General features: G+C 65.3%; 3 protein-coding genes across 3 annotated transcripts; 2 read left to right on the top strand and 1 right to left on the bottom strand.

The window, feature by feature from the left end:
* Positions 1-35: 35 nt before the first annotated feature.
* On the bottom strand, positions 36-18,011 carry CHLRE_10g453400v5 (uncharacterized protein). Its single transcript, XM_043067003.1, has 23 exons — positions 17,874-18,011; positions 14,053-17,714; positions 13,536-13,685; positions 12,258-12,365; positions 11,744-11,850; positions 11,146-11,290; positions 10,637-10,729; positions 8,395-10,344; positions 7,454-8,216; positions 7,031-7,113; positions 6,793-6,862; positions 6,431-6,545; positions 6,085-6,184; positions 5,702-5,797; positions 5,377-5,441; positions 4,937-5,017; positions 4,527-4,652; positions 3,936-4,031; positions 3,423-3,507; positions 3,163-3,253; positions 2,937-2,974; positions 2,605-2,688; positions 36-2,279 (listed from the first exon to the last, which is right to left on the bottom strand). The coding sequence occupies exons 1-23, from the start codon at positions 17,932-17,934 to the stop codon at positions 1,752-1,754; spliced, it is 8,697 nt and encodes a 2,898-aa protein (XP_042920400.1). The 5' UTR covers positions 17,935-18,011; the 3' UTR covers positions 36-1,751.
* Positions 18,012-18,173: 162 nt separating this feature from the next.
* On the top strand, positions 18,174-19,533 carry CHLRE_10g453450v5 (uncharacterized protein). Its single transcript, XM_001698296.2, has one exon. The coding sequence runs from the start codon at positions 18,290-18,292 to the stop codon at positions 18,620-18,622; it is 333 nt and encodes a 110-aa protein (XP_001698348.1). The 5' UTR covers positions 18,174-18,289; the 3' UTR covers positions 18,623-19,533.
* Positions 19,534-20,501: 968 nt separating this feature from the next.
* On the top strand, positions 20,502-26,593 carry CHLRE_10g453500v5 (uncharacterized protein). Its single transcript, XM_043067004.1, has 5 exons — positions 20,502-21,145; positions 21,513-21,659; positions 22,013-22,336; positions 22,601-22,707; positions 22,915-26,593. Exons 1-5 carry the CDS (start codon positions 20,663-20,665, stop codon positions 25,751-25,753), a joined length of 3,900 nt encoding a protein of 1,299 aa, XP_042920401.1. The 5' UTR covers positions 20,502-20,662; the 3' UTR covers positions 25,754-26,593.
* Positions 26,594-27,175: the final 582 nt, after the last annotated feature.

Raw genomic sequence — 27,175 nt, forward strand, 5'->3', positions numbered from 1 at the left:
CCCCCCCCCCCAGCAAGCGCACAGCAAATGGCAGTGCTGCCATAGTGCTATACTCCCATTCCTTCACCAGTAGTCCAATGTAGCCGTCACCGCCGTCTCCATGGCCCACGCCTGGTCCCCACGTGCTGCACCCGAGGCTGCTCCTGGCCCAGCGTCGTAGCTGCGCCTGCCACGACGGCTCCACACCTACCCACACCTGCTTTCCTGCCCTGAACCTGCACCTAAACCAGACCCTGACTCTAAATCTGACCCAGACTCTAAACCTGAACCGGGTGCCTTCAGAGTTCAGGTTCAGGTTCAACACACAACAGCAGCCCCCCCTTCGCACAGGTGTAATCTACTCGATAACCCTGACGCCATGTCACCATCTTACTCCGATCATGCCTTACTTCCTTTACTGCTTCCATACTGCTCAGTCCGCACCTGCGTTCCCCGCAAACAAGGAGGTGGCTGCCTTAGGGAGGCAGGAAAAGGGCTGAGCCCTCCCCTCCCGGGTCGTTATCAACCCAGCCACCTTGACGCGGGCGCCTACTAAGCACACGCCTCTATGTTGGGGGCCTTTGGCATCCCCGCAAATCCGGACGTGGCCGGTTGGGTGGGGTGCACAGTCCGTGCTAACCCGCAGCTAACAAACTAGTCACGTCACTCGCCGCCAATCAACACGTGCACCCTCAGCCCCACGCCCTGCTAGCGCCGTTCAGGCTCTCAGCCCGGCCCCGCCGCCGACTGCCCGCTACGCCATCTCCAAACCGACCTCGCCACGAACGCACGGACCGGGGTGTTCCTGGGGGGCTTCGCCCCCCCCCCTGGCACGCTCACACACAAAAAAATATGCGACAGTCGCTGCCTAGTGTGCTTTGCAAGTGGACTCCCCTGAGCTGCTCTGCGGCTTCGGCGCCAACACAAATGTCCTTGATGGTGGCGCCTGCGTCACGCAGACCTACGAAGACACATCCCGCACACGTGCCGCAAATGACCGCTGCCCCCCACCTGCCTGTCGGGAGCGTGCATAGGCACCGGTTTACTACATACCATGCGCAATAAAAACCACTACAGGATTGGTAGCAGGCTGCATAAATACGGTATACACCACATATATACGGCATGAGAGACACAAAGCTCACCTCGCTAACCACCGGACGGTACGGAACCGCTTCAAGGCGCCCGCACATCGCGCTGCAATAACAACGCAGTAACTGATAACCCACAAACACGCGGCCACGGCAATGGACAGCACGCATCAAGCTTCTCAATCCAAGACCGCGAGGCACGAACCAAATCACGACACACGAATTCCGTAAGCTCGCATGAGCCCAGTCGGTGTCGGACCACGAGTGCACCACCACAATGCGCGCCACTTCCCTCAATACGACAAGCCCATACGAGCACCCCAAGCCCTTGAGCCTGCAGCGAACGCCGCATCAGTTCCATCACGCGTGCGTGCAATGGCACTGGCACAGGCAAAGACATGTTCATTCACGCGCACACGCTCGGCCACGATGGCGGCGACGGCGAAGCATGCGGCTGCATCAATGCGCTCTCTCCTTCTCCTGCTAATGCTTGTCGGTGCGTTGTTCTCCCTACCTCAGCTGCCTATTGCACGTGCCAAGCCATATACCATACACTCCAGCAGGCTTCTTCCGACGCCTGCACCCAAGCGCTCGTTTACCTCCACCCCTCAAAGTATCCAAAAAATAATTGACTGGAAAGTATGAATCCCTTGATGCCTAGTCACCTTTCGCCTCGATCTCTCAATCACGTTTGGACTTGAATGCATCCTCCTCTGCCACCACCGCCGCCGCCGCAGGCGCCATCAGTCCGCCCGCCGCAGCCGCAGCCGCCCCAGTCGCACCCGGCGCTGGCGCGTTCTCCGCCTGCCCCAACGATCCAGCACCCGCGCCCGCCGCCGCAGCGGCAACGTAGCGGTGCTGCAGACCCTCCGCACCCAGCGCGGGCAGAGCCCCGGTTGCGGCGGCAAGGGCGGCACCGCCGCCGCCGGCGTTAGCCGAGGCCGCGGAGTTCCATTGCCGGGAGCCGCCTGACGCCCCAGCCGCCAAGGCAGGAGCCGCCGATGGAGACTGCGGCGGTGCGGGCAGAGGCTGGCCTTGGGGCGGGAGCGGTGCGGCCGCTGGCCTGGCGGCGGCGGCAGCAGCGGCGTTGAAGGCGGCTGCCGCGTCTTCCTGTGCGGCCTCTGCCGCCTCTGCCGCGGCCTCCAACTCCATCTCCCGTTCCCGTGCCAGCGTCTGGAGCTGCCGCATCTGCAGCAGCATCGCAGTGTCCTGCAGAAGAAAGTTGGGTCCATGCATGATAAAGTTAATGACGGGAAGATACTGGACAAGTCGGGAGGCGGGGCGAGGCCGCGGGCACAAACGGTGTAGCCAAACATGAGGCATGAAGCGGCGGGGAGGTTGGGCACATACAGAGCTTGAGCCCGGCGTGAATCTGCTCACAAGCAGTGGCAGCAATCTCCCTGCTGCTTGTGCCAAAGACCACCATTCCGCAGGTCGCCCGTGGAGCACGGATAGATCGCGCCCTTGCCATGCACCCCTCTCGTTCGATTCTAGACGATGGCGTAAACCGCATTCAGCCATCCCCGCAGCTCACCTTGCTCATCTCCAGTGTGTTGACCTCGTATTGACTGAAACGCAGTTTGTGCTCTGCCAGCTTGGCTTGAACCACATACATGATCTGCGACACACACACACACACACACGGTAAGGGCACACGGACCAGAGGTGTTGCAGGTCACAACCAAGTTACAACCACCCTGCAACCGCAACGCCAGCTGCAGCCGCAGGGAGGTTATGCCCAGGCGCAAGGAAGCAGGGCGCCGCCTGCTGCAGCTGCTGCTGTTGCTGCTGATGCCAAAGCAGCTGCTGCCTGCTACAGCCAAGCCAAGGCAGCTGCTGCCTGCTACAGCCTGCTGCGGCACCCACCCGGTCGCGTGCCGGCACCAGGCGGTCGAAGTCGTCGGCTGTAGCAGGAGGTGGCGGGGTGGCGGGGGGTTATAAGTATCAGTTGAAACTAAACAAGGCACAGGCGTTAGTTGTAAGCGGGGGGAGGTTGTAAGACTGCACCACAGACTGCAGCAATGTTCTGTCCCAAACCCCAAACACCACAGCCAAGGGCACAAAGACAAAAACCAACAGAACACGTGCTTACGTGGGAAATTGTAGGTGAAGCCAATGCCCAGGTACACCTTAAGCGGATCCACGAGCTCGCGGAACGAAATCTTCGGAACGCCCGTGAAGTCCTGTTGAGTTATGAACGTGGTTCGTGGAGCGCGGTCCATGTGTTTTCTTGGAAGGTGGTATCGAAGAGGTATTGTCAAGTCTTCAGCGGAGATATTTGAGCGCAGTTAGCTCGTATCCCCACCCGTATCCATCCCGCCACGCCGGCCAGCAAGCAGGGCACACGCTCACCGAGGGGTTGGCGTTACAGTGTGCAATGAGGGCGTTGTTGATGTCCTCCTTAACGTCCCACGCCACTCCCACGTCCACCAGGATCCTGTGTGTGGGAGTGTGTGTGTGTGTGTGTGTATGTGTGTGGGGGGGGTTACATTCATGATTACTTCAGGAAGTGGTAGACGGTAGAGGGAAGGTTACATTCATGATAAATTAAGTCGGGGGAGGGGATTGGGTTCATGGTTGATCAAAGAAAGAGTGGAGCTATAGGCAGGCACAACCAGGCCGGGGGGGGGGTACTTTTCACCATTCCAAGCAAGACCAAAGGTGCGATAATACTAATTCATGACTAGCTAAGGGCGGTGGAGTTGAGGTTTGTGTACGGGGGCAGCCGTCCGTGCAAGGTGGAGTGGGGGGTGATGCAGGGCGCCAGGCACAGGGATACAGGTAGGTAGGGACGTGAGGACGTCGGCCACACCAGGCAGGGCCGCAGCAACAGCGGCAGCGGCAGCGGTGCTAGCTCTCTCTCACTTGTGCAGCTCGAATTTGGTGCGAGTGCGCGTCCAGTTGATGATGTCAGTGGCGAGCATCTTGGAGTTGGGCACATAGATCTCCTCGTTCGTCCACCTGTGTGAATTCGAATCGAAGCACGGCACACAATCACACGCAGCGCTCGTGAGTCCAGCGGGCGGCACGCAGAGCCGGGGGTCGTGCAAGCAACCGCAGCATCATTTGTCGGCGGATCGGGGCCGCCGGTGGATGTGGCACACGACAGCGCTCGCCCCACGCGCAGCCGGGCCCTAACTCAGCCGCGGCACTAGCGACAGTTTGTGGCACGGCCCTGAGGTCCAGGGAAGGTATCGCCCTCGAACCGCGTCAGCAGATCCCTCTTGTAACCCATGCAATCTGGCGGCAGTGCGGTCGATGGTGTGGCCGCCCGAGCCCAACAGGCCGGACCGGACAGCCCGATGCCACACCCCACTGCCCCCCCCCACACCCCCGACACACGGCAGGCGGTGCAACATCGAAACCCGCGGCCGTGCTGCCGCAGGCGTGTACGACACCCAAACCTACCCACGCCGTACATCACAGGGCGCTACCGTTACGCCGCGCCAAACTCACTTTACAAAGTCGGTGTACATGAGGCTGATGCGCTTCACTCGCGCCGAGTCGCCATTAAAGTACACCATGTCACCCACGTCATAGGGGTGCTCGAAGAACAGGAACAACACCGACTCGAACGCGTTCCTGTTTGATGATTTTGTGTTGGGTTTTGGTTGCGGTCAGCGTTGTGGCTGCAACCAACGTGAGTACAAGGCACCCTGCAATGTGAGAGGGCGGCGGCGCAAAGCTGCCCGCAGAAGGGGCATAAAGGCACGTGCACACTGCACGGCGCCTCACACATGGCCCCTGATGCACTGTATGGAACCCCTCCTCGATTTCGATCCTGATCGCGACCTCCATTTCCACCGTGCTTCTGTGCCTCCCAACAGTCCATTCCCCTCCCCTCCCCTCCCCTCCCCTCCCCTCACTTGGCGGCGTTGCCGAAGATGAATGTGAGCGCCAGCACTGTGGCGCTGAAGGCGCTGAAGCCCTCCAGCAGCGGAACACCCCTGTGTGTGCGTGCATGTGTGTGCATTGAAGGGCACAAGGAAAACATTACGCGTAGGACAGAGTGTGTGTGTGGGGGGGGGTAAAGGGCACAAGGCAAAGCGCAAAGACAGTGTGTGTATGTGTTTGTAACAGAGAATGGGATGCACATGAGCGTGTGCACGTATAGGATGTAGGCGCACGCACACACACGCGCATACATTCAAACATACAAATGCAGAACGCAGACACAAACGCACACACACACACACGCCACACACACACACACACACACACACACACACACGCCCCGTCACGCGTTCGTTTTCACGCCCCGTCACGCCCCGTCACACACACGTCACGCCCCGTCACGCACACGTACCAGATGGTGAGGTAGAGGGCGCAGAAGAGGAAGTGGATCACCACACCCAGCGCCAGCTCCAGACTCTGCAAGTCAAGACGTGGGGACAAAACATGGAACGTGTCAAATTTGGGTGCCAAAATGCACCCTGCCCCACCCACAACGCCGCAACGCACAAACGTATGGCCCCACCACGGATATACTACACACACACACAGCGTGTTTTCAATTCACCGTTTCACCACACGTGTCAGTGCCGTTTCACCCACACGCACACACCTAGATCCTTCCACACGTCCACACACCCACACACCCACACGCACACACCCCTCGTCCTCCCTCCCACCTGCACAATGGAGTCTGTGTCCCTCAGGCTGCGGGCCATGTTGCGGCGCTCCGCGTACACGCCCACCACCCTCTCGCGCATCTCCGCCCGGCTGATCTGGGGGCGTGGGCGTGAGTGCAGGGTGTGGGTGCGGGCGGCAGCAGCAGCAGCAGCAGAAGGAGCAGGAGCAGGTGCAGAAGCAGGAGTAGGAACAGAAGCAGCAACGGATAGGCTCGCACGGATGGGCCTTCATGCAGACCCGTAGCGTGCCCGTTGCCCTGCTCTGCCGCTGCCCCCACAGGACCGCACGCGCCCCCGCCCCTGCCCATTCGAAACCGCAAACGCTCCTGCCCCTGCGTGACCGCACGTGCCCCCCAGCCGCGCATGCCCCCCAGCCGCCGCACCTTGCCGTCGCCGTCGGCGTCAAACACATCGAAGGCGCGTTTGGCCATGAGTGTGTCCTCGCCGAAAAAGAGCTGGAAGTCATCCAGGGTCAAGTCCGTCCTGCGTGCAGACACACGGAGATAGGAAGCCGTCCAAGTCTATTGCGAGCAGTGCCGGTCTGTGCTTGTGCGATGTCAAATCCAGATATTGCAAGCTCAGGTGTCGCAGTTCGCCCTTGCTTCCTTTCACAACCGCATCAACTGATTTGCTCCCGCTGGAGCCTAGCATCCCATAGATGTGGGACCATGCATGGCTGCGTGTTGCTTTCGATGCCGTGCAGCCGTGTTGCCCCGTCCTGTGACTCACTTGCTGTCGTCGGGCCCGCGAATGTTGAAGAACAGGGCCTTGCTAAAGCGCTTGACGGTCTTCAGCTCCCGCAGCTGGGCCTCCTCACTCATGGAGCCGTGCTTGCGGATCAGCGCTGACGGTTAGGTTGGACAGTTGGGGCAGTTCAGCAGTTGAGGCGGGGGTTGGGGGGTTGTAATTACCAAAGCACAAACTGTGGGAATAAGCTCTAGGTTTTCAGGTGAGACGCACGATCTCCTGAGCCGTGCATATGGCTGCTGCTCCTGCATGACTGCCACAGCGACACCAACAGCAGCGGGGACCAACAACATCAATGTGCCTATCAGTTCACACCACACCACACACGTCTAAACGCGTCTCACCCGTGTAGGTCTTGATCACAATGGCAGTGCGCATTTTCTCAAGCTCCTCCTCCGTCATTTCGTACATGGCCTGTGTTGCCGCAAGATGCGTGTTCACACTTCCATACTTCTCATCCTTCCAGGCTTTATGGCCATGCGTGTGTCACACGTCTTGCTTGCTGCTGTCGCTTGTGCAGCCCAGACACAAATATGCCATTTTCGTCTGGAACCGTCCTCAGACGCAGTCGCCCGCTCTTACCTTCCGCTTCTTCAGCGAGTGCGGCACTGCGTTTAGCACCTCGGACCCAATCACATCAATGCGCCGGCGGGCTTCAACGTCGGCTGCGAGGGCAAAAGAAGGAGCGTCGCACTCACAGCTATGTTACGATATGTTCACACGCACGCACGCACACACACACACACACACACACACACACACACACACACACACACACACACACACACACACACACACACACACACACAGGCGCGCGCACACGCACACGCACACGCACACACACGCACACGGACACACACGCACACGCACACACACACGCACACACACACACACACACACACGCACACACACATGCACACACACACATGCACACACACATGCACACACACATGCACACACACACACACACAGGCGCGCGCGCGCAGTATGCTGACTCCGGCTCACCAATGTTGGTCATGGAGCGCTTGAGCCGCGCGCCGGAATGCGCCGAGCCGCCGCCGGCTCCTCCACCTCCTCCACCAGTGCCACCGCCAGTGCCGGCGGCGGCGGCACCACTGTTACCCGCGCCGCCGCCACCGCCGCCGCCCGCGCCAGGGATGCCGCCGCCGGATAGCCGCGACAGGCGCTGCGTCCAGGTGCTACTGAACATGCCTGCAACGCCTCCTCCTCCTCCTCCGCCACCTCCGCCACCTCCTGCTCCGGCCCTGGAACTCCTCCTCGATCCCGCGGCGGGTGCGGCTTCGTCATAAGCCCCCGCCGCGCCCGCATGCGACGCGCCATGACCCACGCTCCCAAACGCCGCCGCCACCGCCGCCGACAACGCCGCAAACCGCCCGGCGGGCGTGGCGGCGGCGGCGGAGCCGCCGCCGCCGCCGTGGACGGGGAGGGTGTGCTGGTCACCTGTGCCAACGGCCGTTGTGTTGTGGCCGTGCGCGTCCTCGTGGTCCCTGGGCGAGGCCGGCGGCGTCACCAGCACGACAGATGAGGCCGCCTGCGCCGGCGGCGGCGGCGGCGGCGCCGCCGGCGGAGCCGCTGCCGCCGCCGCCGCAGCGGCGTACTGCAAACCAGTGCTAAAAGGGCTGGCGGCGTGTCCGCTGGTGGCGGCGCCGCCGCCGCCGCCGGTCCCGCCAGTACTGCCCCAGTGGCCGCTGGCGGCGGCGGCGCCAAAGTTCGCGGCTAGCAGTCTTCGCATCTCAGGCGACACCGCCTGCATGCCACATCAGAAACCCAAGGCCCAACACAAGGCACCGGGCGTGCAGGAACAGGACAATAAGCAAGCGTTTGGCGCACTCACGCGATGTATTTCAAGCGGCCCCCAAAGGGCGGGCCTCACACGGCACCCGCGCACACGATACACACGGCTACTCATTCACACGAAATCTCACCGCGCCAGAAGCAGAGCTGCCGCCCAGCCCGGACGCCGCCACCGGCAGCATCAACGGCTGCATGGGCAGCGGCGAGCGCTGCTGCTGCCAATCCAACCCAACGCCAGGCAACCCCGGCGCGCGAACCCCCGGCGGCATACTCAGCGTCAGCCCGCCGCCAACCGCAATCGATGGCGGCGACTGAAAGGTGTACGGCGGCCGTTGTTGGTTGGCGTTGTACAGCGGCGGCAGCGGCGGCAGCGGCGGCGCGGCGGGCCCGGACGCTGGCAGGAGGGAGCCCGGTGTCGGCGGCATCGGCGGCGGCGGCGGCGGCGGCGGCGGCGGCAGGCCTGGCGGCGATGGGCGGCTGCCGAAGGCGGGCGGTGCCGGTGGGAGGGAGACCCGGCGGGGCATGCTGCCGGTGCCGGCGGTGGCGGCAGCGAGCGATGATGGCGGTGCCTGTGCGTCAAAGTATGCCGAGGTCCGTGTGAGGAACGGCTCGGCGGTGACCACACCCAGAGCGCCTGGACCCATGCTAGTCGGGGCGGCTGCTCCGGAGGTGTGTGAGCCCGGCGGTGCGAGGCCCGGCTTGCTGGCCGCTGAGGCGGGCGCGGCGGCGGCGGCGGCGGCGGCGGCGGCGGCGGCGGCGGCGGCGGCGCTGACGGAGCCGCTCGGGAGGATGGGCGGCGGCGGCAGCAGCGGCGGCACACCAGGCGGCGGCGGGGCCGGCGGCGGCGGCCGTGGCGCTGGCGGCGGCGGCGGCGGTGGCGGCGGCGGAAGTGGCCGCCGGCCCGAGGCACCCGCTGACGACTGCTGTCGCGGAGTGATGTGCGTGGCGGCGGCGGCGGCGGCGGCTGACGGTGAGTCAGTGCCGCCGCTACCGATGAGTAATGCGATGTCGCCAGCTGCGGGCAGCTCCCCAAGAGGACCGCTGAGCTCGACGCCGCCGCCGGAGCCCATGCTGGCCCTGGCGCCGCCGCCGCCGCCGCCACCGCCGCCATTGACGAAGCGCATCACACCATCACCACCGCCGCCACTGAGGGTGCTTGCGGTCTCAGCGACCGTGTCCAGCCCACTCGCGCCGCCGCCGCCGCCGCCGCCGCCACTGGCGCCGCCGCCTTGGCATCGCGCCGCCGCCGGCGTCAGCTCCTCCAGCGGGAGGACGCTGCCGCCACACATCTGCTGTGCCGAGGGCGCGTTCTTGGTCGCGAGGCCCTCCAGCTTCTGCCAGAAGCCCGCCCAGCCCGAGTTACGCGAGCGCTGCCGCCTGGCGCTGCTGCCAGCACGCGACATGCTCACGCCCACAGAGCCGCCGTCGCCGTCGCCGTCGCCATCGCCGTCGCCGCTGGTGCTTCCGTCGCCGGTGGCGCCGCTCACGCCGCCGCTGAGGCTGTGGCTGGCGCCGGCTTCGGCCCGGACGTCGTGACGTGGGTGATGGTGGTGGTGATGGTGATGGTGGTGGTGAGACTGATGCGACGCCGCCCCGCTTGCTGCCGCGAAGGGCGACAGCGACACCGCCTCCAGCTGCTGATTCTCGCGCCCGCCGGACCCAGAGCCCGAGCCGCGGGGGTCCGGCGGCAGCGGTCCTGCCACCGCCGCCACCGCCGTCGTCGCTGACGGCGCCGATGGCACTGACACTGCTGACTTGAGCCGGCCGCCGCCAGCAACCTCAGCGTCGCTTGCCGCCGCCGCCGCCGCCGCCGCCGCGGGCGCCGGCGTTGTGACGGGCAGCCGCCCCATGGACACCGAGCGGCCCTTGGCGGACTTAGCGCCGCCCTTGCCACCGTCCCCACCGCCGCCGCCGCCAGCGGTTATAACCGCCCCTTTGCCTACGCCGCCGCCAGGCGCGGGCGCTGTCTTGTGGAAGTGGCGGAGGATGATGGAGCCGGTTCGCAGCTGTGCGGCGCGTGCGGTGGCGGCCTCCTCGGCGGCCTTCTGGGCGAGGATGCGGCTTCGGGGCACGGACAGCAGCTGCAGGGCAGGAGGGAGAGGGGGAGAGGGGGAAAGGGGAGAGCACATTTATGAATGATAAAGGAAAGCGAGTTGTAACACAGAGGGAGAGGGAGAGAGGGTGTGAAAGAGGGAGGGAGGGAGAGAGGGAGGGAGTGAGGAAGCAGGGATTGACGTAGGCATGGTCATGGCATGAGCGGCGCACAGTGCGCACGTGCCCCCCCTCGACACACTTGCGCGCGCACACACGCACACACACACACACACACACACACACACACACACACACACACACACACACACACGCCTCTACCTGCAGGTAGTACTCCTTCTCCAGCGACGTCTTGAGTTTCTTGTAGTGCGCGGTCTTGTAGAAGTGCATGGAGCTCACCTTGGCGGTCACAGCCTGTGCGTGTGTGTGTGTGTGTGTGTGTGTGTGTGTGTGTGTGTGTGTGTGTGTGTGCGTGCGTGTGTGTGTGAGAGAGAGATAGAGAGAGCAGGCGGCAGGGATAAGCAGGCGGCAGGGGGAAGCAGGGGGCAGGTACGAGGCAGAGGCCAGGAGCAACCTGACGATCTGCATGAGCCGTCCAACTGGCAGGCAACAAGCCTGCCACGAAAGCTGCACAAAACACGAACAGGCGTCCACATCCGCATCTGCACATAGGACACGCAGACAATGCATGCACGCGACACGCGACACGCGTCCCACGCGATGCGCCGCACGCCAAAGCCGCCACACCGCCACACCGCCGCCACATCTTCACACGCGCCGCACACCGCACCGCCACACCGCCGTACACCGCCACTGCCCCGGGTCCGCACCTTGACCACGTTTGCCAGTGTGGCCAGCATGATGCACAGGGTGGCCTTCCAGGTGCCGCTGACCGCCGCCAGGTAGTTGGGCGCGTTGCAGTTGTTGAAGGCGGCGGAGGGGTCGGCCGGGTCGGGCGACTCGCACCACATCCACCTGGGAGCACCGGGGTTGTGAAGGTTGTGAGGGTTGTGAGGATTTGGGGTTTGGGATTGTGGGGGTTGGGGGGTTGTGGGGGGTTGTGGGGTTTGGGGTTTGGGGGGATTGTGGGGGTTGGTGGTTGGGGTTGGGGTTGGGGGTTGGGGGTTGCGAGGGTTGTGGAGATGGGGGTTGGGATTGGTGGTTGGTGGTTGGGCTTGGGGGTGGTGGAGGTGGAGCAGGGAGCACAGCGGCGGAAGGCGCATCTGCACGCCGCACACCGACAACCGTCGCAGCACATTATTGGTTGCTAGTAAACCCTCCAACTCCCAACTCCATTTCCAATTCCCACCGAGACCCAGCCGATTGTGAGAGTCAAGCCACCATAACCTCAGCGCCACGTGCCAACTGCCACCGCCTCCACACTCCCATACTGTCCCATCGCACTCGTTTACCGCTTTCGCCGCTCACTTGAAGCACGCCTGGAACCACAGCAGCATGAGTAACCAGCTGATGAGCATCGTGACGGAATCCTTGATGTTTTTGAGGTAGGTGAGATTCTCTCGGAAGTACATCCACTGCGGGTTTGGTACGGGCGACAAGGGCCGTGCCTCATGTGGGTCAGCAGGTGAGTGGGTGTGCGATGGGACAGTGGTAAGGCAGGTTGGTGAAGTCCCGTAGGGTGCAGCTGATTCCCAAACCCCAGCAAATGGCAAACAATTTGCAACGGCAGGGCAGGAGTGCGCGGCTGGTGGGTGGGTGCGGATGGCTGTGTGGTAATTTTGCTTTCAGTTTCGGTCGGGCTTTTTAGAGGTGCGGTTTTGCACGACAGGGCTCGCAAACCGCCACACACGCGGGGACTGCACGCAATTTCTGGCTCTGGGCCTGGCCCTGGCACGCTGCTCACACATGTGACGTGACACACATGAGATTAACAACTAACGATACAACTATTAGCATCGCATTCACGTTCCGTCGCTCTCACCTCAAGGATCCTGAATGATCGGTCCACCACTATGTAGACGCAGTAGTAGATGGCGATGTATCCCGCGATGTAGTAGAGCCAGCGCCACACCATCACACGCTTGGTGGCCTGAGGGGAATGGTTGCACCCATTGCAGGTGTCAGCAGACTGAGCAGGACACCGGCGGGCGCATCGTCGTGGGGAAAGGGGGAGAGGGTTGCAAGGTTAAAAACGTGGGGAAGGAGGCACGGGAAAGAGGGGAGGGTTACACAAATGAGTGTTTAAGAAGTGAAGGCGTAGCCAGGAACAGTAGCACAGCAGGCGCGTTGTTACCGATGTCCGTGAAGTCCGAGCCCGATGAATGGAGTCCCAATGGTCCAGCGGAGCAGCGTGGGGCGGGGCATTTGTACTTCCCCACACCCGCCCCAGAAGACAACGCCCCGCCCTTCCCTCTGCCTGTGCTCCGCTAGTTTGGCTTGGTTGCCCCTTCACTCGAAGGGGGAGGGGCAGAAGCCCTTGCGGTAGAATCGAGCATCAGAGAGCGCCCGGTTGTGCCAGTTTGTATGTAATGTTACCTCTATGGACCAAAGCGCAGGCCAAGAAGTGCTTCATTCACAATACCCTTGAATTTGCCTGTAGCAACGCATAACTTTGCGAGCTCCCGGCCAGTTCTCTGGTATCAATCGTGCATAGTATCATGGTGACGCTTTCGCGAGACCGTATGCAAACTCTCGGCACCCCCGCCCCCGCCCCCGCCCCGCCCGCGCGCTCTTGCCTTGACGACACGCTCCCACAGCGCAAATGCACTTGTGTGCACTGGCGCGTCCCAGCGCACTCCGGGCATCCCTACCCCCGCACCCCCCACTCCTCCTCGCTCTATTGCATTGGATTCGGTGTACGCCCCCTCCCACCCCGTTCGCACAACTGCACGCTAACTGGACGTGAGGAATGAGCCCACAGCCGAGGGGCTAAGTCCCCGTCATGTTTGGCCTCGTAATGGTGCGCAATGGTACAGGGGGGGGGGGGCAAGCCGGGGTACTGCGTAGCGGTAGGGGTTGATATTTAGTTTGGGCTGGCATTACACTCCCCCCCACACACCCCCACACACACACGACCACACACACACACACACACACACACACACACACACACACACACACACACACACACACACACAAACACACACACACACACACACACACACACACACACACACACACACACACACACACACACACACACACACACACACACACGCGCGCGCACCCGCACCCCCCCCCCACACCCACACCCACACACCGGATTGATCTGGCCGGTCTGCAGGATGACCCCCACCACCAGGCAGCTCAGCGCGAGCGTGAGCGAGCCCGCGAACCACACCACCTCGTTGCTGCGCCACCACTTCTTCTTCACCTCGGCGGGTATGTCCTCCCCGTCCTCCTCCTCGTCCTGCGGGTGTGTGTGCGCGTGTGTGTGTGTGTAGGTGTGTGCGCGTGTATTGCGAGCGTGCGTTTGTGGAAGTAGCGGCGTGCATGGCAAAGGTGTGGTTGCGGCTGCGGACCGCGCAGGTGTCCGTGCGACAATGTGGGGTCGGGGTGCGGCCGAAGGTGCGGCCAATGGGAGGTCGGAAGGGGCGGAGGCGGCATTGCGCACGACGCCTTGGGAACGCCAAACACACACGCACACACAAACACACACACACACACGCACAGAGCGGGCTTCGTGCTGTTCTTTTCACACACAGAGCACGTCACACAGCGTCGTTGCGCTTTTCCTTGTGCTCTTTAACACACAGCACGGCCCACCCGAGCCCCACCTCATCAAGGCCTCCAAACACCAGGACGTCCTTGCGGTTCTCATCCAGTTGAGCCGCCAGGTCCGACGACTCGGGTGCCACATCCAGCGGACGCCCAGCCGCCGCCGCTGGCGCTCCGTCGCCGCCGCCGCCGTCGCCGCCGCCGTCGCCACCGCGCTGCGGAAAGGCCGGACGGGCGGCACTGGCGGCGGCGGCCGTGGCGGCGGCGCCACCGCCAAACTCAGAGCCGTCGACGACGAGCGGCGGCGGCAGGTGTGGGGTTGCGTGGCCTTGCAACAGCTGCGACTGCTGGTGCTGAAACTGCTGCTGGAGCTGGCTGATTTGTTGGAGGTAGTACACCGACGCGGGGTCGCCGGCCGCCGCCGCCGCAACTACCGCCGCCGCCGCTGCAGCGGCGTTGGGATCAGGGTACGCGCTGGAGAGCGACGGACCAGCCGAAGCGGGATAGCCAACGCCGCCGGTCGCCGCCGCCACCGCCGCCGCCGCCGCGGCCGCCGCGGCCGCCGCCGCTGCCATGTGCTGGTCCTGCAGCGTGTGTGGCTGTAGCATCTGCTCCTGCTGCTCCTGCTGCAGTAGCTCGTGCTCGTGCTGCGCCTGCTGGTTGGCTGCTACAGCCGCCGCGATCTCGGCCCGTGTCGGCAGTAGCTCGGAGGCGTGCGCCGTCTGTTGCATGCTGTCAACTCCTGGCGTGTCCGTGAAAAACGACCCCAGCAGGTCCGACACCAGCCCAGGCGCCGCCGTCGACGTCGGCTGCACCTCCGCCTGCTCCGCCGCCGCCGCCGCTCCCCCCGCCGTCGCCACGTGCGGCGGCGGCGCCGCTGCATCCAGAGCCGCGTCCAGAGCTGCTGGCGGCGGCGGCAAGTCGACGGCGGCGGCGGTGGCGGCGTCCATGGCGTTGGCGGCGGCGAAGGCCGACAAAGACGCCTCCGTCAGCGGCAGCACCTTGCTGGTCGCGCTACCGCCCGGCGAGGCGCCAGCACCAGCTGTAGCAGCAGTAGCAGCAGCTGGTACGGCACCACTGGGGCTGCCTGCGGCTGTTGCCGCGGCGGCGGCCGCTCCGCCGCCGCCGCCAATGTGGCCCGACACCGAGAAGGCCCCCGTCAGCACGCTGGAGCCGCCGTCGTCGTCGTCTGGCGCCGCCACAGCGCCCTGCCCGCCGCCGCCGCCGCCGGCATGCGTGCCCGACACGCCCTCCGCCGCCGCCGCCGCCGCCGCCACAGCAGTCGCCGCGCCCGCCACGGCTGCGTCCAGTGTGGACAAGGTCTGCTCCGTCGTTACAGGGGTGCACGGCGGCTGTAACTGCGACTGCTCACCATGGGCCGCCGTCGCTACTGCCGCCGCTCCGGACTGCTCGGTGGGCTGTGGCGACAGCACAGCACTGGCTGCGGCGCCCGGCGTCAGCGCTTGCGCAGGTGACACCGGCACTGCTCCAGCCGCCGCCTCTGCTGCCTCCACCGCCGCCGCCAAAGACGCCAAAGATACCAGCGGCATGAAGACATCCAGGGACGGAGGTGCCGGCGCCAGGCCTGACGTCGAGGCCGCTGGCAAGGGTGCCGCTGTCGCCGCCTGGCCTCCCACCACTGCCGTTCCCACCACCGCCCCCGGCGTCGGGACGTCGGCACCTGCTGTTGGTGCTGCTGCAGCCACACCTCCGCTGACGGCGGCTTCCGCCGTACCGCCGCCGCCGCTGCTGACGCTGGCTACTGGAACCGCCGCCGCCAACGCCGCCGGCGCAATGGCAGCCGTACCGCCGCCAGATGACGTAGCGGCGGCGGCGTGCGCATCTGCTTGCTGCGGCTGTTCCGGCTGCTGCCCCTCGTGGGCTGTTGGCGGCTGCGCCCGCGGCGGCGGCACCGCCGCCGCGGACGCCGGCGGTTTGGGCCGGGGCGGCATGGCGGCGCCGATGGTGCAAGCTTCGGCGGTGAAGGACTTTGACGGCACCGGTCCCAGCGCTGGCGGCCGCCGCCTTGGCGCGTCCGCTGCGGCCGCGGCCGCCGCCGCCATCCCAGACTCAAGGGCCCCTAGCGGCCCGGAGACGGCTCCGGCGCCGGCGGAGCCGCCCGCGCCTGAACCCGCCGGGCTTGCCGCCACCGCTCCCGACTGCTGCGGCGACTGCTGCTGCGGCTGCTGCTGAGACGGCTGTACAAACACGACCGGTGCCGCCGCAACGCCCTGTGGCGGCCGCGGCGGCGACGGCGATGGTGACGGCGACGCCCCGAGCGCCCCTGCCGCCGCCGACAGGCTGCTGTTGCTGCGGCTGGGAGGCCCCGGCGACACCCTGTCGCCGCCAGGCGCGGCGGCGGCGGAGCTACTGCCGGCTGCAGCAGCAACTGAGCTGGCGGCGCCGGCAGCGGCGCCGGCGGCGCCGCCGCCAGGGCCGGGCTGCAGGCCATTGGCTGTAGCATGTGCCGAGCCGCCGTGAATGCTGCCGCTCTGGGGCCGGTTGGACTGGTAGGAGGTTGCGCTGAGGAACGTCTCAGTCCGTGACAGGCCACCGCCGCCGCCGCCGCCTCCCATGTCGCCGCCGCCGCCGCCGCCGCCGCCGCTGGCACTGAGGCCCGATAGCCGCCTGCCTGCCGCCGCGCCGCCGCCGCCGCCCATCTGACCGGTGTGCAAGGGAGCGCCGGGCAGCGCGACAAGCACCTGGGCAGTGCCGCCGCCGCCGCCGCCGCCGGCGATGGCACCGGCGCCGGCGGCACTCGCCATGCTGGCGCGATGGAACTGTTGCTGCTGTTGCTGCTGCTGTTGTTGCTGTTGCTGCTGTTGGTGTTGCTGCTGTGCGCCGGCCTGCATAAGCAGCATGCCCTGCAGCTGCTGCAGCTGCATCATCTGCTGCTGCGTGTGCGCCAGTATTTGTTGGATCTGGATCGAGTTGTACACGCCACTGGCCGGCGCCGAGGCGGCGGCGCCACCGCCACCGCCGCCGCCGCCGCCGCCGCCAACAGCAGCAACAGTCGCAGAGCCGGGCGCTGCGGCCGCTGCGGCCCCCGAGTTTCCCTGCCCCTGCCCCTGCGCCGGCCCCGGCCCCTGCCCCAGTCCCTGGTACTGGTACTGGTACTGCTGATATTCGCTTCCAACCTCGGATGCGTTTGCAGCTGCTGCCGCCGCATTGTAGGCTGCAGCCGTCGCCGCCGCCGTCGCCGCCGTCATGGCTGTGGCGCCGGACTCGGCGACGCTGGGCGCCGCCGTCAGCCCGCCACCGCCGGATGCCGGCGCGAACATGTACGGCGGCATGCTTCCCGCGGTGGATCCCGGGAAGGGAAACGCGGGGCTGCCAATGTAGCTAGGAAGCATGGCCATGCCAGGTACGCCCATTCCGGGTATGCCCATTCCCATACCTAGCTGCATCTGAAGGGCACCCATCGGAAACGGCGCCGCCGCACCACCTGCGCCCGCGCCGCCCGCCGGGTGCCCGGGGGCCCCCCAAGCATGCTGCGGTCTGCCCGCGTGCTGGCCCGACAGCGCTGACATCCGCGAGCGCGCCAGACCCGTGGCGTCATGCTGGCTGCTGCTGAAGCTGTTGTGCGAGGCGCCGACGGCCCCGGGCCCGGGCCCTTGTGCTGACGACGAGCCTGCCGCCCCGCCGGGCGAGAGCCCCGGGTGCGGCCGGTAGGGCTGCACATACGGTGCGGGCTCCTGGAGCTGCGAGACGTGCTTGGCGCCTGCGGTTATTATGGGCGCGATGGGCGAGTTTGAGCTACCGGTATAAAGGAAAGGGCTCGGGGTTGCGAGCGTCTCGGTTGCTGCGTCTCCAACCGTGTTCTTCCGTCAATCGCGGAAACCTTACGCCCCGAGGCCACCCCCGCACGCGCTGTACTCACGGGCCTTCGACTCCTCGTAGTCTATCCAAGAGAGAGGTGGTTTCCCTTCGCCCTCCGCCATTAGTCGCGGACGTCTTGGCCTTCAAACCTAGAATTTACTTCATCGGCAGAACGCAACTAGAGGTCGAGGGCATTCCGTTTGAATGCTTCGTATGGCAGGCGCAATAAATGACGTAGTAATAATGCAGGCGTGCGTTTGGAATTCAGCCTTCTCGTTTGTCGGGCAGCACAAGCGCATGGGGGCACTTGCGTTCCCTTTCCAGAGCCCGACTTGAATGCTTAACATCCAGCATAATTTCAGCCGTTCCACTCGCACACTTACACTTCAATTTAACGAACTGCAATTTGCCCGCCCTTCTGTGACGGCTGCACCGGTCTGCATTTTCCTCCGCTTACTGTTCATTTAGTGCGCCGCCATGGCTCAGGCTCCGAACCCCACCGTTGATGAGCTTGAGAAGAAGGAGGAGGACGAGTACCGCACCGGTCCCCTCTCTGTTCTGACCCAGAGTGTCAAGACAAACGGCCAGGTCCTCATCAACTGCCGCAACAACCATAAGCTACTTGCACGCGTGAAGGCGTTTGACCGCCACTGCAACATGATTCTGGAGAACGTCAAGGAGATGTGGACGGAGATCCCGAAGACGGGGAAAGGCCAGAAGGCGTCGCGGCCAGTTAACAAGGACCGCTTCGTCAGCAAAATGTTCTTGCGAGGAGACTCGGTCATCATGGTGCTCCGGAACCCCAAGTAAGGGCGCCATATCGGACACCCCTCGGCGGGCTCGGTCGACGGGGCCGAGCCAGGAGCCCTCAGGCGATCAGTGAGCTGGAGGCTCGCGTGTCGAGGGGTGTGTGTGATACACAAGCGGTTGGGTGTAGGAGGCGGGCACGGGAGTGATAGGGGTGCAGCTTGGGCAGGCAGGCTCCCGCAGTTCGGATGCGCCGCGCGGCACCCGTGTGCCAGCCCGATGCCGGGGCTTTGAGCGGAAGCGGAGAATGTGACATGGCAGCTTGCGTTGCGCAGTGCTGAGGCGTTGCGAGGGACGTTGCGTGGGGCGCTGAGGCGTTGCGTGGGACGCTGACGCGCGAGGGCGGCAGGCCGCTGGATGCCTGTGCCCCGGCCCGTGTGTTGCGAGTATGTTGGCTGCGGTTCAAGTCTGTCAAGCATGATGCACACTTGCAGCCACATTCAGCCAGCAAGCTCATGGTTCTATGGATGGTTGGGGCATCCGGGGGGGCACGGAACAGGCCGCTGGTGTGGACTGCACTACATGAGGGGCGGCAGCAGAGCGCCGCGCGGCGTGGCGTGGTGTGGGCGGCGCACGAACGCCCGATCACCGTTGCCTGGTAGTGCACAAGTAGTTGGTGTTTGTTGTGCGGAGCACAGCGGTGTGTAGCGCTGGGCTGAGGCGTCAGCGCCCGAGCGAAGAGGTTGCTGTCTCTGACGATGTGCGACGTGACGAAGTGGTTATGGTGGTGTGTGTATGGCGCGCGTGCTTGGTGCTTGGCGGTGGAGCGGTGACGGTACGCACGCACGGGAAACATGCGAATAGATGGCTTTAAGTGAGTGCGCGCTGAGACTGCACGTCCCATAAGGGTGTCCTGATGGCATCTCGTGCCGTGCTCCTGGGCGGAAGGCAACCTGGGGGAAATAATCCGTCGATAGAAGGACAGGGTGCAGGTGGACACTTTCAGCGGTATGGGCAGCTTGCGCAAGCGGCGCGGTCAACAGTGTCGGGGGCAGGTGGCGAGGGCTGGCACGCCGGTCAAAGGGGCTGCAGACACTGCCGTAAAGCGACAGCGACCACAGCGTCGCAAAGCCCCAGACAGGTGCAACGTATCAAGAAGCATCAAAGGAAAGCGTAAATTGTCACAAGTTATGCACCCTCCAACGTGCACGCCTCCAAGAATGTCGAGCACATGTTTGTGGGCACCTTGCTCGCATAGTCACCCCTTGACAACCATGACCGTCCTGCTGAGTAGCATGTGTGTCATGCATAAGACTCAGGACAAAGGGGCGGGAAGAGGGCCGCGCTGGCGGAAAGAGGGTGAAGCGCCACTCCCGAGGAGACGCGAAGACTGCGCGCGCCTGGGAGCCCGTCGGCTCGTTTGGGTATCAAATAATCAGGTTGTATTGGAATCTTGCCTGAAACCAGCTGGGAGGATTGCAACAGTGAAAAGCTCGCGCGAGTGACATCAGCTCTTCAAGTCCCGCCTCAAACCTGGCGCACAAACGGGCACAAGGCATTCGCCTTTGCCATGACGGAGTGGTTATTTGCGTGAACAGCTGCGGAGTGCTCCGCGGACGGCCGGGGCCGGCCGAGGCGTGGGTGAGTGCAGACTTGGGTGACGGCCTACCCGCTGCAGCAGCCTAACGGGCACCAGCAGGGCCCTCCACACGCTCCTCCGCACTCCGCGTGATGGCGGTATGAAGCTGTTATCAAATGTATGCCTCCAATCCATTAAGTGCTGGCTGAAAGCGCCCCCAGGCGGCAGGTGTGGGCGCGCCGGCACTGATGCGACATGAAGGGTCATGTCCGCGCCCGGGCACGCGGCCCGGCCCATCTGGATAAATGCGCCTGTGCTAAGCGCTGCAACTCCACCCCCGTTCCTTAATTCTCATAGGTCTAAGTCCAAAGCCATTGCGGCGCTGCAGTCGCCGCGCCTAGGCGACCAGGCTCGTCAGTTCTGAGCAAGCCGACCTTTGTTGTTGCTGCTGGGAAGAGTCGCGGACTCCCTGCTCGCTGGGCTCTCTCTCTCTCTCTCTCTGCCAGTCGGCTGGCTGAAGCGACATGTCGTCAAGAGCTTCGTTGAGGGCGGCGTCAACCGGCGCCTACGGATCGCAGCAGGATGGGCAGCAGCGCGCCGAAGGAGGTGCAGATGAGCAGCGGCTGGTGCAGGAGGAGGGAAACAACCGACCCGCGGTGGCTGCTGCCGCCGCCAAGCCTGCTGCTGGTGCTGCTGGCGCTGCTGGTGGTGGTGACGCACTAGACGTGGATGGCGCCCAGGACGCATGGGGTGCCGGCGCGGCTCGGGAGGAGGAGGCGGAAGCGGAGGAGGGGGACCGGGAGGTGGCGGCTGCCGTGCGCGACGGAGGCGGCGGCGGCAGAAGCGGCGGCCGGGGCGGTAGGGGCCGCGGCCGGGGCGGCCGGGGTCGCGGCCGCGGCGCGAAGCCGCGCGGGTTTCCTGTGCCTGTGCAGCAGACGTGTGTGCGGCGGCTGGCGGAGCGGGCGGCCATTGAGCTGAGCGTGGACGTGCTGCGAGAGGCGTCGCAGGTGGGGAGGGGGTGCGTGGTAGGGGGGGGGGGGGACAGGGGAGGCAGGGGAGGCAGGAGAGGCAGGGGAGGCAGGGGCGGGAGAAGACGGGGCGGGGCGTTGGTGTAGATGGGGACGACGGCGACAGCGGGGGGGGATGAGGAGCCGGCTTCAGGCGTCCGGCTGAGGCGGTTGCGGCTAGGCAGACAGCATGCGCTCCATTCGGGCCAGCCTCGGCTCTCTCCCTACCTTTCGCCCCAAGCCTCCTCCACGCCCCATCCACGCCCATCCCGCTGACCCCACGCCAACCTCCACGCCCTCCGTCGGCACTTTTGTGGTTGAAATCAGCAGTCTATTCATTACATGAACGGCTTCCCCAACCCCTCAGGGCTTCACCAGCAGCCTGGCCGCCACCGCCTCGGCCCTGCAACTGGGCTCCACAAGCTTCAAGAAGAAGGCGCGGCAGCTGGGGCTGTGCTTCTGGCCGTACCGGGCCTACCAGCGCCTCACCACACTCACCGACTCGTACAAGAAGGTGCGTGGGGGTTAATTCTGAGCCAATGCCATAAGGAAAAAAGGTGCGTGGGGGCCGCCGTGTGGTGGGTTGCCGGAGTGGTGCGGAAGCGGTTCCTGTGCCATGCTTGCGACGATGGCGGCCAGGGGAGTTAGGGACGCGGGGCGCGGCGTGTTGTAACAAGAGGATTGTCGCCCTTGGTTGGCCAGGGGAGCCAACCTCCCGTTACACGTGTGTGAGGCATGGTTGGGCCGGGTCGGGGGACAGGGCCACGTTGAGCCGTTAATCGATGGTGGGTAGATGATAGCTGATGCGTTAAATGTCGGTGTTACGGCTCTGGATGGAAGCTGACTTCGCCAATCTGACACGTGCAGGAGATTGAGGACCTGGAGAAGGAGGCGGCAACGCTGCCGGAGCCGCCGCCGCCGCCGCCGCCGCCCGTGGCTGCACCGCCTGCCGCCGCGGCAGCGGCCGCAGCCGCAGGGCTGCCGCCGCTGCCACCGTCTCTTCTAGGCCTCCGGCTGCCGCCGCCGCTGCTTCCCGCGGGCTCGGCCGCAGTGGCGGGCTCGACCGCGCAGGCTGCGGCGCCGGTGCAAGCGATGCAGCGGTTCCTGCTGTCGCTGCCGTCGGCGCTGGCACCCACCAATCCGGCGGCGGTGCGGGCGCAGGAGGTGCGGCAGCTCATTGCCGAGCTCAAGGTGCGTGCGGGTGCGGGTGCGGGTGCGGGTGCGGGTGACTTAATGCGTCCACTTGACTCACCTGTACGCGCCCATGACATGATTGATATCCTCAAGCCGCGTTGAACCAGCAAGCGACCCTACCAGCAGCAGCACATAAAGCATGTGTGCCACTCACTCTCCTCCGTGCCACTCCTGATTCACATGACATGAACTCAGGCTCCAAAATAACAGCCGCACACCTAAGGCGCGTGTGTGTGCCACTCATACTCCTACTGCCTGCAGTCGCGCATGGCGGAGTGTGAGGCCTGGTGGGCGGGCTTCGTGGCGGCGCCGTGCCGGGACGCGGGGTTCAAGCTGCAGAAGGACCCCTTCTTCCGCAAGATCCAGGAGTGAGTGCCGTACACGGGCTGCCGTACCGTGTGCCGTGTGCTGTGTGGGCCGTACAGTGCCGTACGTGCATGCCTGGGACCCGCCGTTGGAACTAACGGGGCCGTAGCTACGCTCAAACCGTCACGGTGGCGCACCGCCGTCATCGCTGCCCCATCCATGCGCACCTCACGAGACCCGGCTCCTGCCTGCCTGTCCGGCTGCTACAGGTGGACGCGACACACGTACAAGAAGACCCACCGCGATAAGGTGCGCAGCCTCTGCGGCGAGGGCGGCGCCGCCGGCGGTGCGGCGGGTGGCGGCGCCGGCGGCCGCAAGAGGCGCCGCGGAGCCAGAGCCGCGGGCGACGACGACGACGGGGAGGAGGAGGAGGAGGAGGAGGAGCTAGACGGGCAGGATGACAGCTCGGACAGCGATGAGGGGGCGGCGGAGGAGTATGACACCACCACGCTCTCGGAGGAGGAGCAGGAGCAGGATGAGAAGGAGGAGGAGGACGAGAAGGAGGACGACGAGGCTGGAGAGTTGCATGAGGCTGAGAGCGAGGATGGCGAGGCTGGCAGCCGCCGCCGCGGCCGGCCACCGCTCAAGCGCCAGCGCCAGCCGCCGCCGCCGCCGCAGCCGCCGCAGCCGCAGGGCCAGCAGCCGCCGCTGCAGCAGCGGCGGCGGCAGCAACAACAGCCGCAGCCGCGGCGGCGGCCTGTCATCCATTCGTTTCCGTTGCCGAGCGCATCGCGACGCGGCGGTCGCGCCACAGCATCGCCCGACGCCGCCGCTGACGGCGCGGGCGGCGACGGCGGCAAGGGCATCGTAGCCAGCACCGCCGCCGCTGCGGTGGAAGCGCCCGCGCCGCAGGCGGTGGCGATGGCGGCGGCGGCGGCGGCGGCGGGCGGGATGGGGTTCCCGCCGCCGCTTCAGCAGCATCTGCAGGTGTTGGCGGCGGCGGCGGCGGAGGCGCCTGCCACAGCACCGGCTAGCGCGCTGGCAGCGCAGCAGCCGCAATCTCAGCAGCAGGACCTGCAGGCCAGCCACCGCCGCCGCCAGCGCATCCCTATAACCGCCGCCGCTGCCGTCACTCCCTCAGCGGCGGCGCCGGCGGCTGCCGCGGGCACTAGGGCTGTGGCGTCGGCGGCTGCGGTGGCGGCTGCAGTGGCTGCGGGGACGAGGGCGGCGCTGGACATCAGGCGGAGCCTGAGGGCCGCGGCGGCCGCAGCGGCGGCGTCGGCAGAAGTGCCATGGGCGGCGGCGACAGCTCCGGTGACGGCGGAGGCGGAGGCAGTGGCGGCGGCGGACGAGGAGGCGTGGCAGGACGTGCGGGACGTGGACATGGACGACACGGAGGTAGCCGCCGCAGCTGCGACGGCTGCTGAGGTGCCGCCGCCGCCGCCACCAGCAGTGGAGCCGCCGCTGCTGTCACCGCATGCAGCAGTAGAACCCCCGCCACCACCATCTGCTGCAGGGGTCTCGCCATCCGTATTGGCGGCGCCAGCGGCAGCTGGGGATGCGTGCACTGGCGGCCAGTCGTCTGCGTGTGGCGTGCCACAGGTTATTAGCTCTCTGACATCCAAGCGGCGCCACAGCAGAGAGCAGGCGCAAGAGCAGCAGCAGCAAGCGGAGAAGGCAGAGGTGGAGCGACAGCGGCAGCAACAGCAGCAGCAACAGCACCAGCAGGGGCAGGAGCAGGAGCAGGAGCAGGAGCAGGAGGCAGTTGCAAGGCCATCGTACTGCAGCCGTGGAAAGCGTGCTCGTTCCGGCTCGCCCGCTGCAGGCGCGGCCACTGCTGCAGCCGCTGCCGGCGAGCTGCCGCCGCCGCACCCGCCGCAGCTGCAGCCGCGCCGCAGCCCGCTCGGCGAAATGGGCGCCGCCGGCGCTGCACCGCAGGTGGATGAGGCCTGCGCATACGGCGGCGGTGCCACGGCCGTGTGCGATGACACCCACGACCTGCAGCAGCAGCACCTGCTGCAGCCGTCGCCGCCGCTGCAGCAGCTGCCGAGCCCCCAGCAACACCAGCACCAACACCAACACCGGCACCAGCATCGGCAGGAGCGTGAGGAGGAGCGCGAGGGGGATCGGAAGGAGGAGCAGGAGGAGGAGCAGGAGTCATCAGCAGCCCCGCTAGCAGCGGCCACGCCCCTCCTGGTGCCAGCAGCAAAGCCGCCGCCACCGGCGGTCACGTCCATGGCAATCACCTACACACCGCTCTCCTCCTCCCTGGTGCATGCCTCAACACGGGCGGCGCAGTCACAACCGCCACAACATCTGCTGCCGCCGCCACCACTGCCGCGGGAGCTGCAGCCGCCGCCAGCACACTGCTATCAGGCGCCGCCGCCGTCCCCGCCACCGGCGGCGCCTGCTGCTGCGCCTGACCCGCCGCCGCCAGGCCCGACGCCGCCGCCGGTCGCGCCTCCGGGGGCCGTGTTCCCGCTGGCGCCGCCGCGGCCGTCCGATCCGCGGCTGCCGCAGCACCTGCTGGGCCCGCCGCTGCACCAGCACCAGCCTCAGCCTGTGGAGGAGCAGCAGCACCTCCAGCACCAGCAGCAGCCGGTAGCAGCACCTTCCGCGCAGACGGAATCCTGCCTGCAGCCGCAGCCGGGCCAGCCGCAGCAGCAGCACCAACAATCACCACACCACCAGCAGTCGCAGAACCAGCACCACCAGCCGCCGCTGCATCCGTACCACCAGCACCACCAGCCGCCGCCGCCACCGCAATCGCAGCATCAGCACCAACCGCAGCAGCACCAGCAACCGCAAGAGCCGCTGCCGCCGCAGCACCCTTCTCTACCGCCACACCAACACCAGCACCCACACCAGCACCCGCCGGCTGCCTCGGCCGCTCCCCGCGAGCTGGTACAACAGCTGGCCGTGCTGCGTCACCGCGTGTCGGCTCTGGAGTGGGAGGTGCGGCAGCGTGACGGCCAATTGAAGGAGGCTGCGCACGCAGCGGAGGTGGCGGCGCTCAAGATCAAGGTGGCGGAACAACAGGCGGCACTGGAGCGAATGGAGGTGGAGCGGCTGCGTCGGGAGCTGCAGCTGCTGCAGGAGCAGCTGTAGCTTGGGACGCGTGTTTGGAGCAGGCGAGGTTGTGTGTTTGGGTGTTGGATTGGGGGCGTTGGTTTGATGGGACAGGCACGGCGGTTCGTGGTGGAGTGGGCGGCGGTCAGGGTGTGGTTCGCGCATGCCAGGTGAAACGGAGATAGTGTTTTGATGTATATTAGCCAGGCAGATTGGTAGATAGGAAATTTGGGAGTAGCAGCGGCACATACATGGAGCACAGCAAACAGCAAGGTGCAAGGTGGGAACGACGTGAGACGCTTGCTTGCGGCGCCCCGTGGGGTGCCGCAAGCTTATGCAAGCGGTAAGCGGAGCGAGGTCGTGAGCGAGGTGCACCACAACTCGGCAAACTCCTGCTAATGAGAGCCGTCATAGACCGACAGTAAACCATCCATGCACATGCACGCAGTGCAAGGAAATTCAATTCATCGATTCGTTTTGGTGCCTTGCATGGCGCCGCCTTGCGCATGAGGTGAGGGCGCATGGGCACGTTGGCGTCGGAGTGAGATGTACATGTGCGCCGTGCAGAAGACCGCCTTGATGATGAGGGAAGGTGTGTGGGCGGAGTGAGCGCTTCGGCCTTCGTGACATCCCACTGGATTCGGTAGAAGCCATGCCATGCCAGTGCAATATCGCCACGTGTACATGGGTTGGCAAATTTTGCAACATGCACATGAATGCGTTGGGCAGAACTAGCAGTGGCGGTGATAGCTGCTGTGATACGGTACGGCCATTTGAGCTTATCTACTTATGAGTGGGGCGGGCACGCAAACGAGGACCGTCTGAGCGTTTTAACGACACAAGCACAGAATGCCAGTATGGCAATGTGTATCAAAGCCACGAGCCGCTGGGCTGAGTGCGCTGCGCTGGCACTTGTCGCCCGATCCTGCAACGGGGGGGAAGGGGAGGGGAGCTGGAAGGCACGAGGCAGGGTGGTAGGGAAAGACAATGGCAAGAGCGCGCGCAAGTCGAAGCACAGTCAGGTGCCCTAAAACTACCCCCATTTGATTAGCGTGCATCTTCGTTGCAGAAGCAACCGGCTTGGGGTGGCTGCGCCTTCTTTGTGGGAATATGTCCCTAAAGACCACGTCGTTGACATGTCAGGACTGATGTTAGGAACATCCGCGCGTTGCCACGGCCCACGGAGCAGACGCAAAGAGAGGAACCGTGCGTTTGCAAAGAGCCACATTAGCGCGCCCGTCACGCTAATGCCTCGTTTTCTGGAAAGAGCCGCCACCCGCTGGGGGTATCTTCGAACGTCGAGTACGCCTGTCGTGCCGCTGTTCCGAGGGTTGGGCGGTTTGGGTTTTCGTTGGACTGCACGCCGCAGAGCTCTTGCCGTCGCGCTTCGCACGCCCGCCGGTCAATACGGCAGTATAATTACTAGCGTGCGCGTGCATAGACGCTCCCTGGTGGCGAGGG

The sequence above is a fragment of the Chlamydomonas reinhardtii genome, chromosome 10, assembly GCF_000002595.2.
Source record: "Chlamydomonas reinhardtii strain CC-503 cw92 mt+ chromosome 10, whole genome shotgun sequence".
Classification (NCBI taxonomy): domain Eukaryota; kingdom Viridiplantae; phylum Chlorophyta; class Chlorophyceae; order Chlamydomonadales; family Chlamydomonadaceae; genus Chlamydomonas; species Chlamydomonas reinhardtii.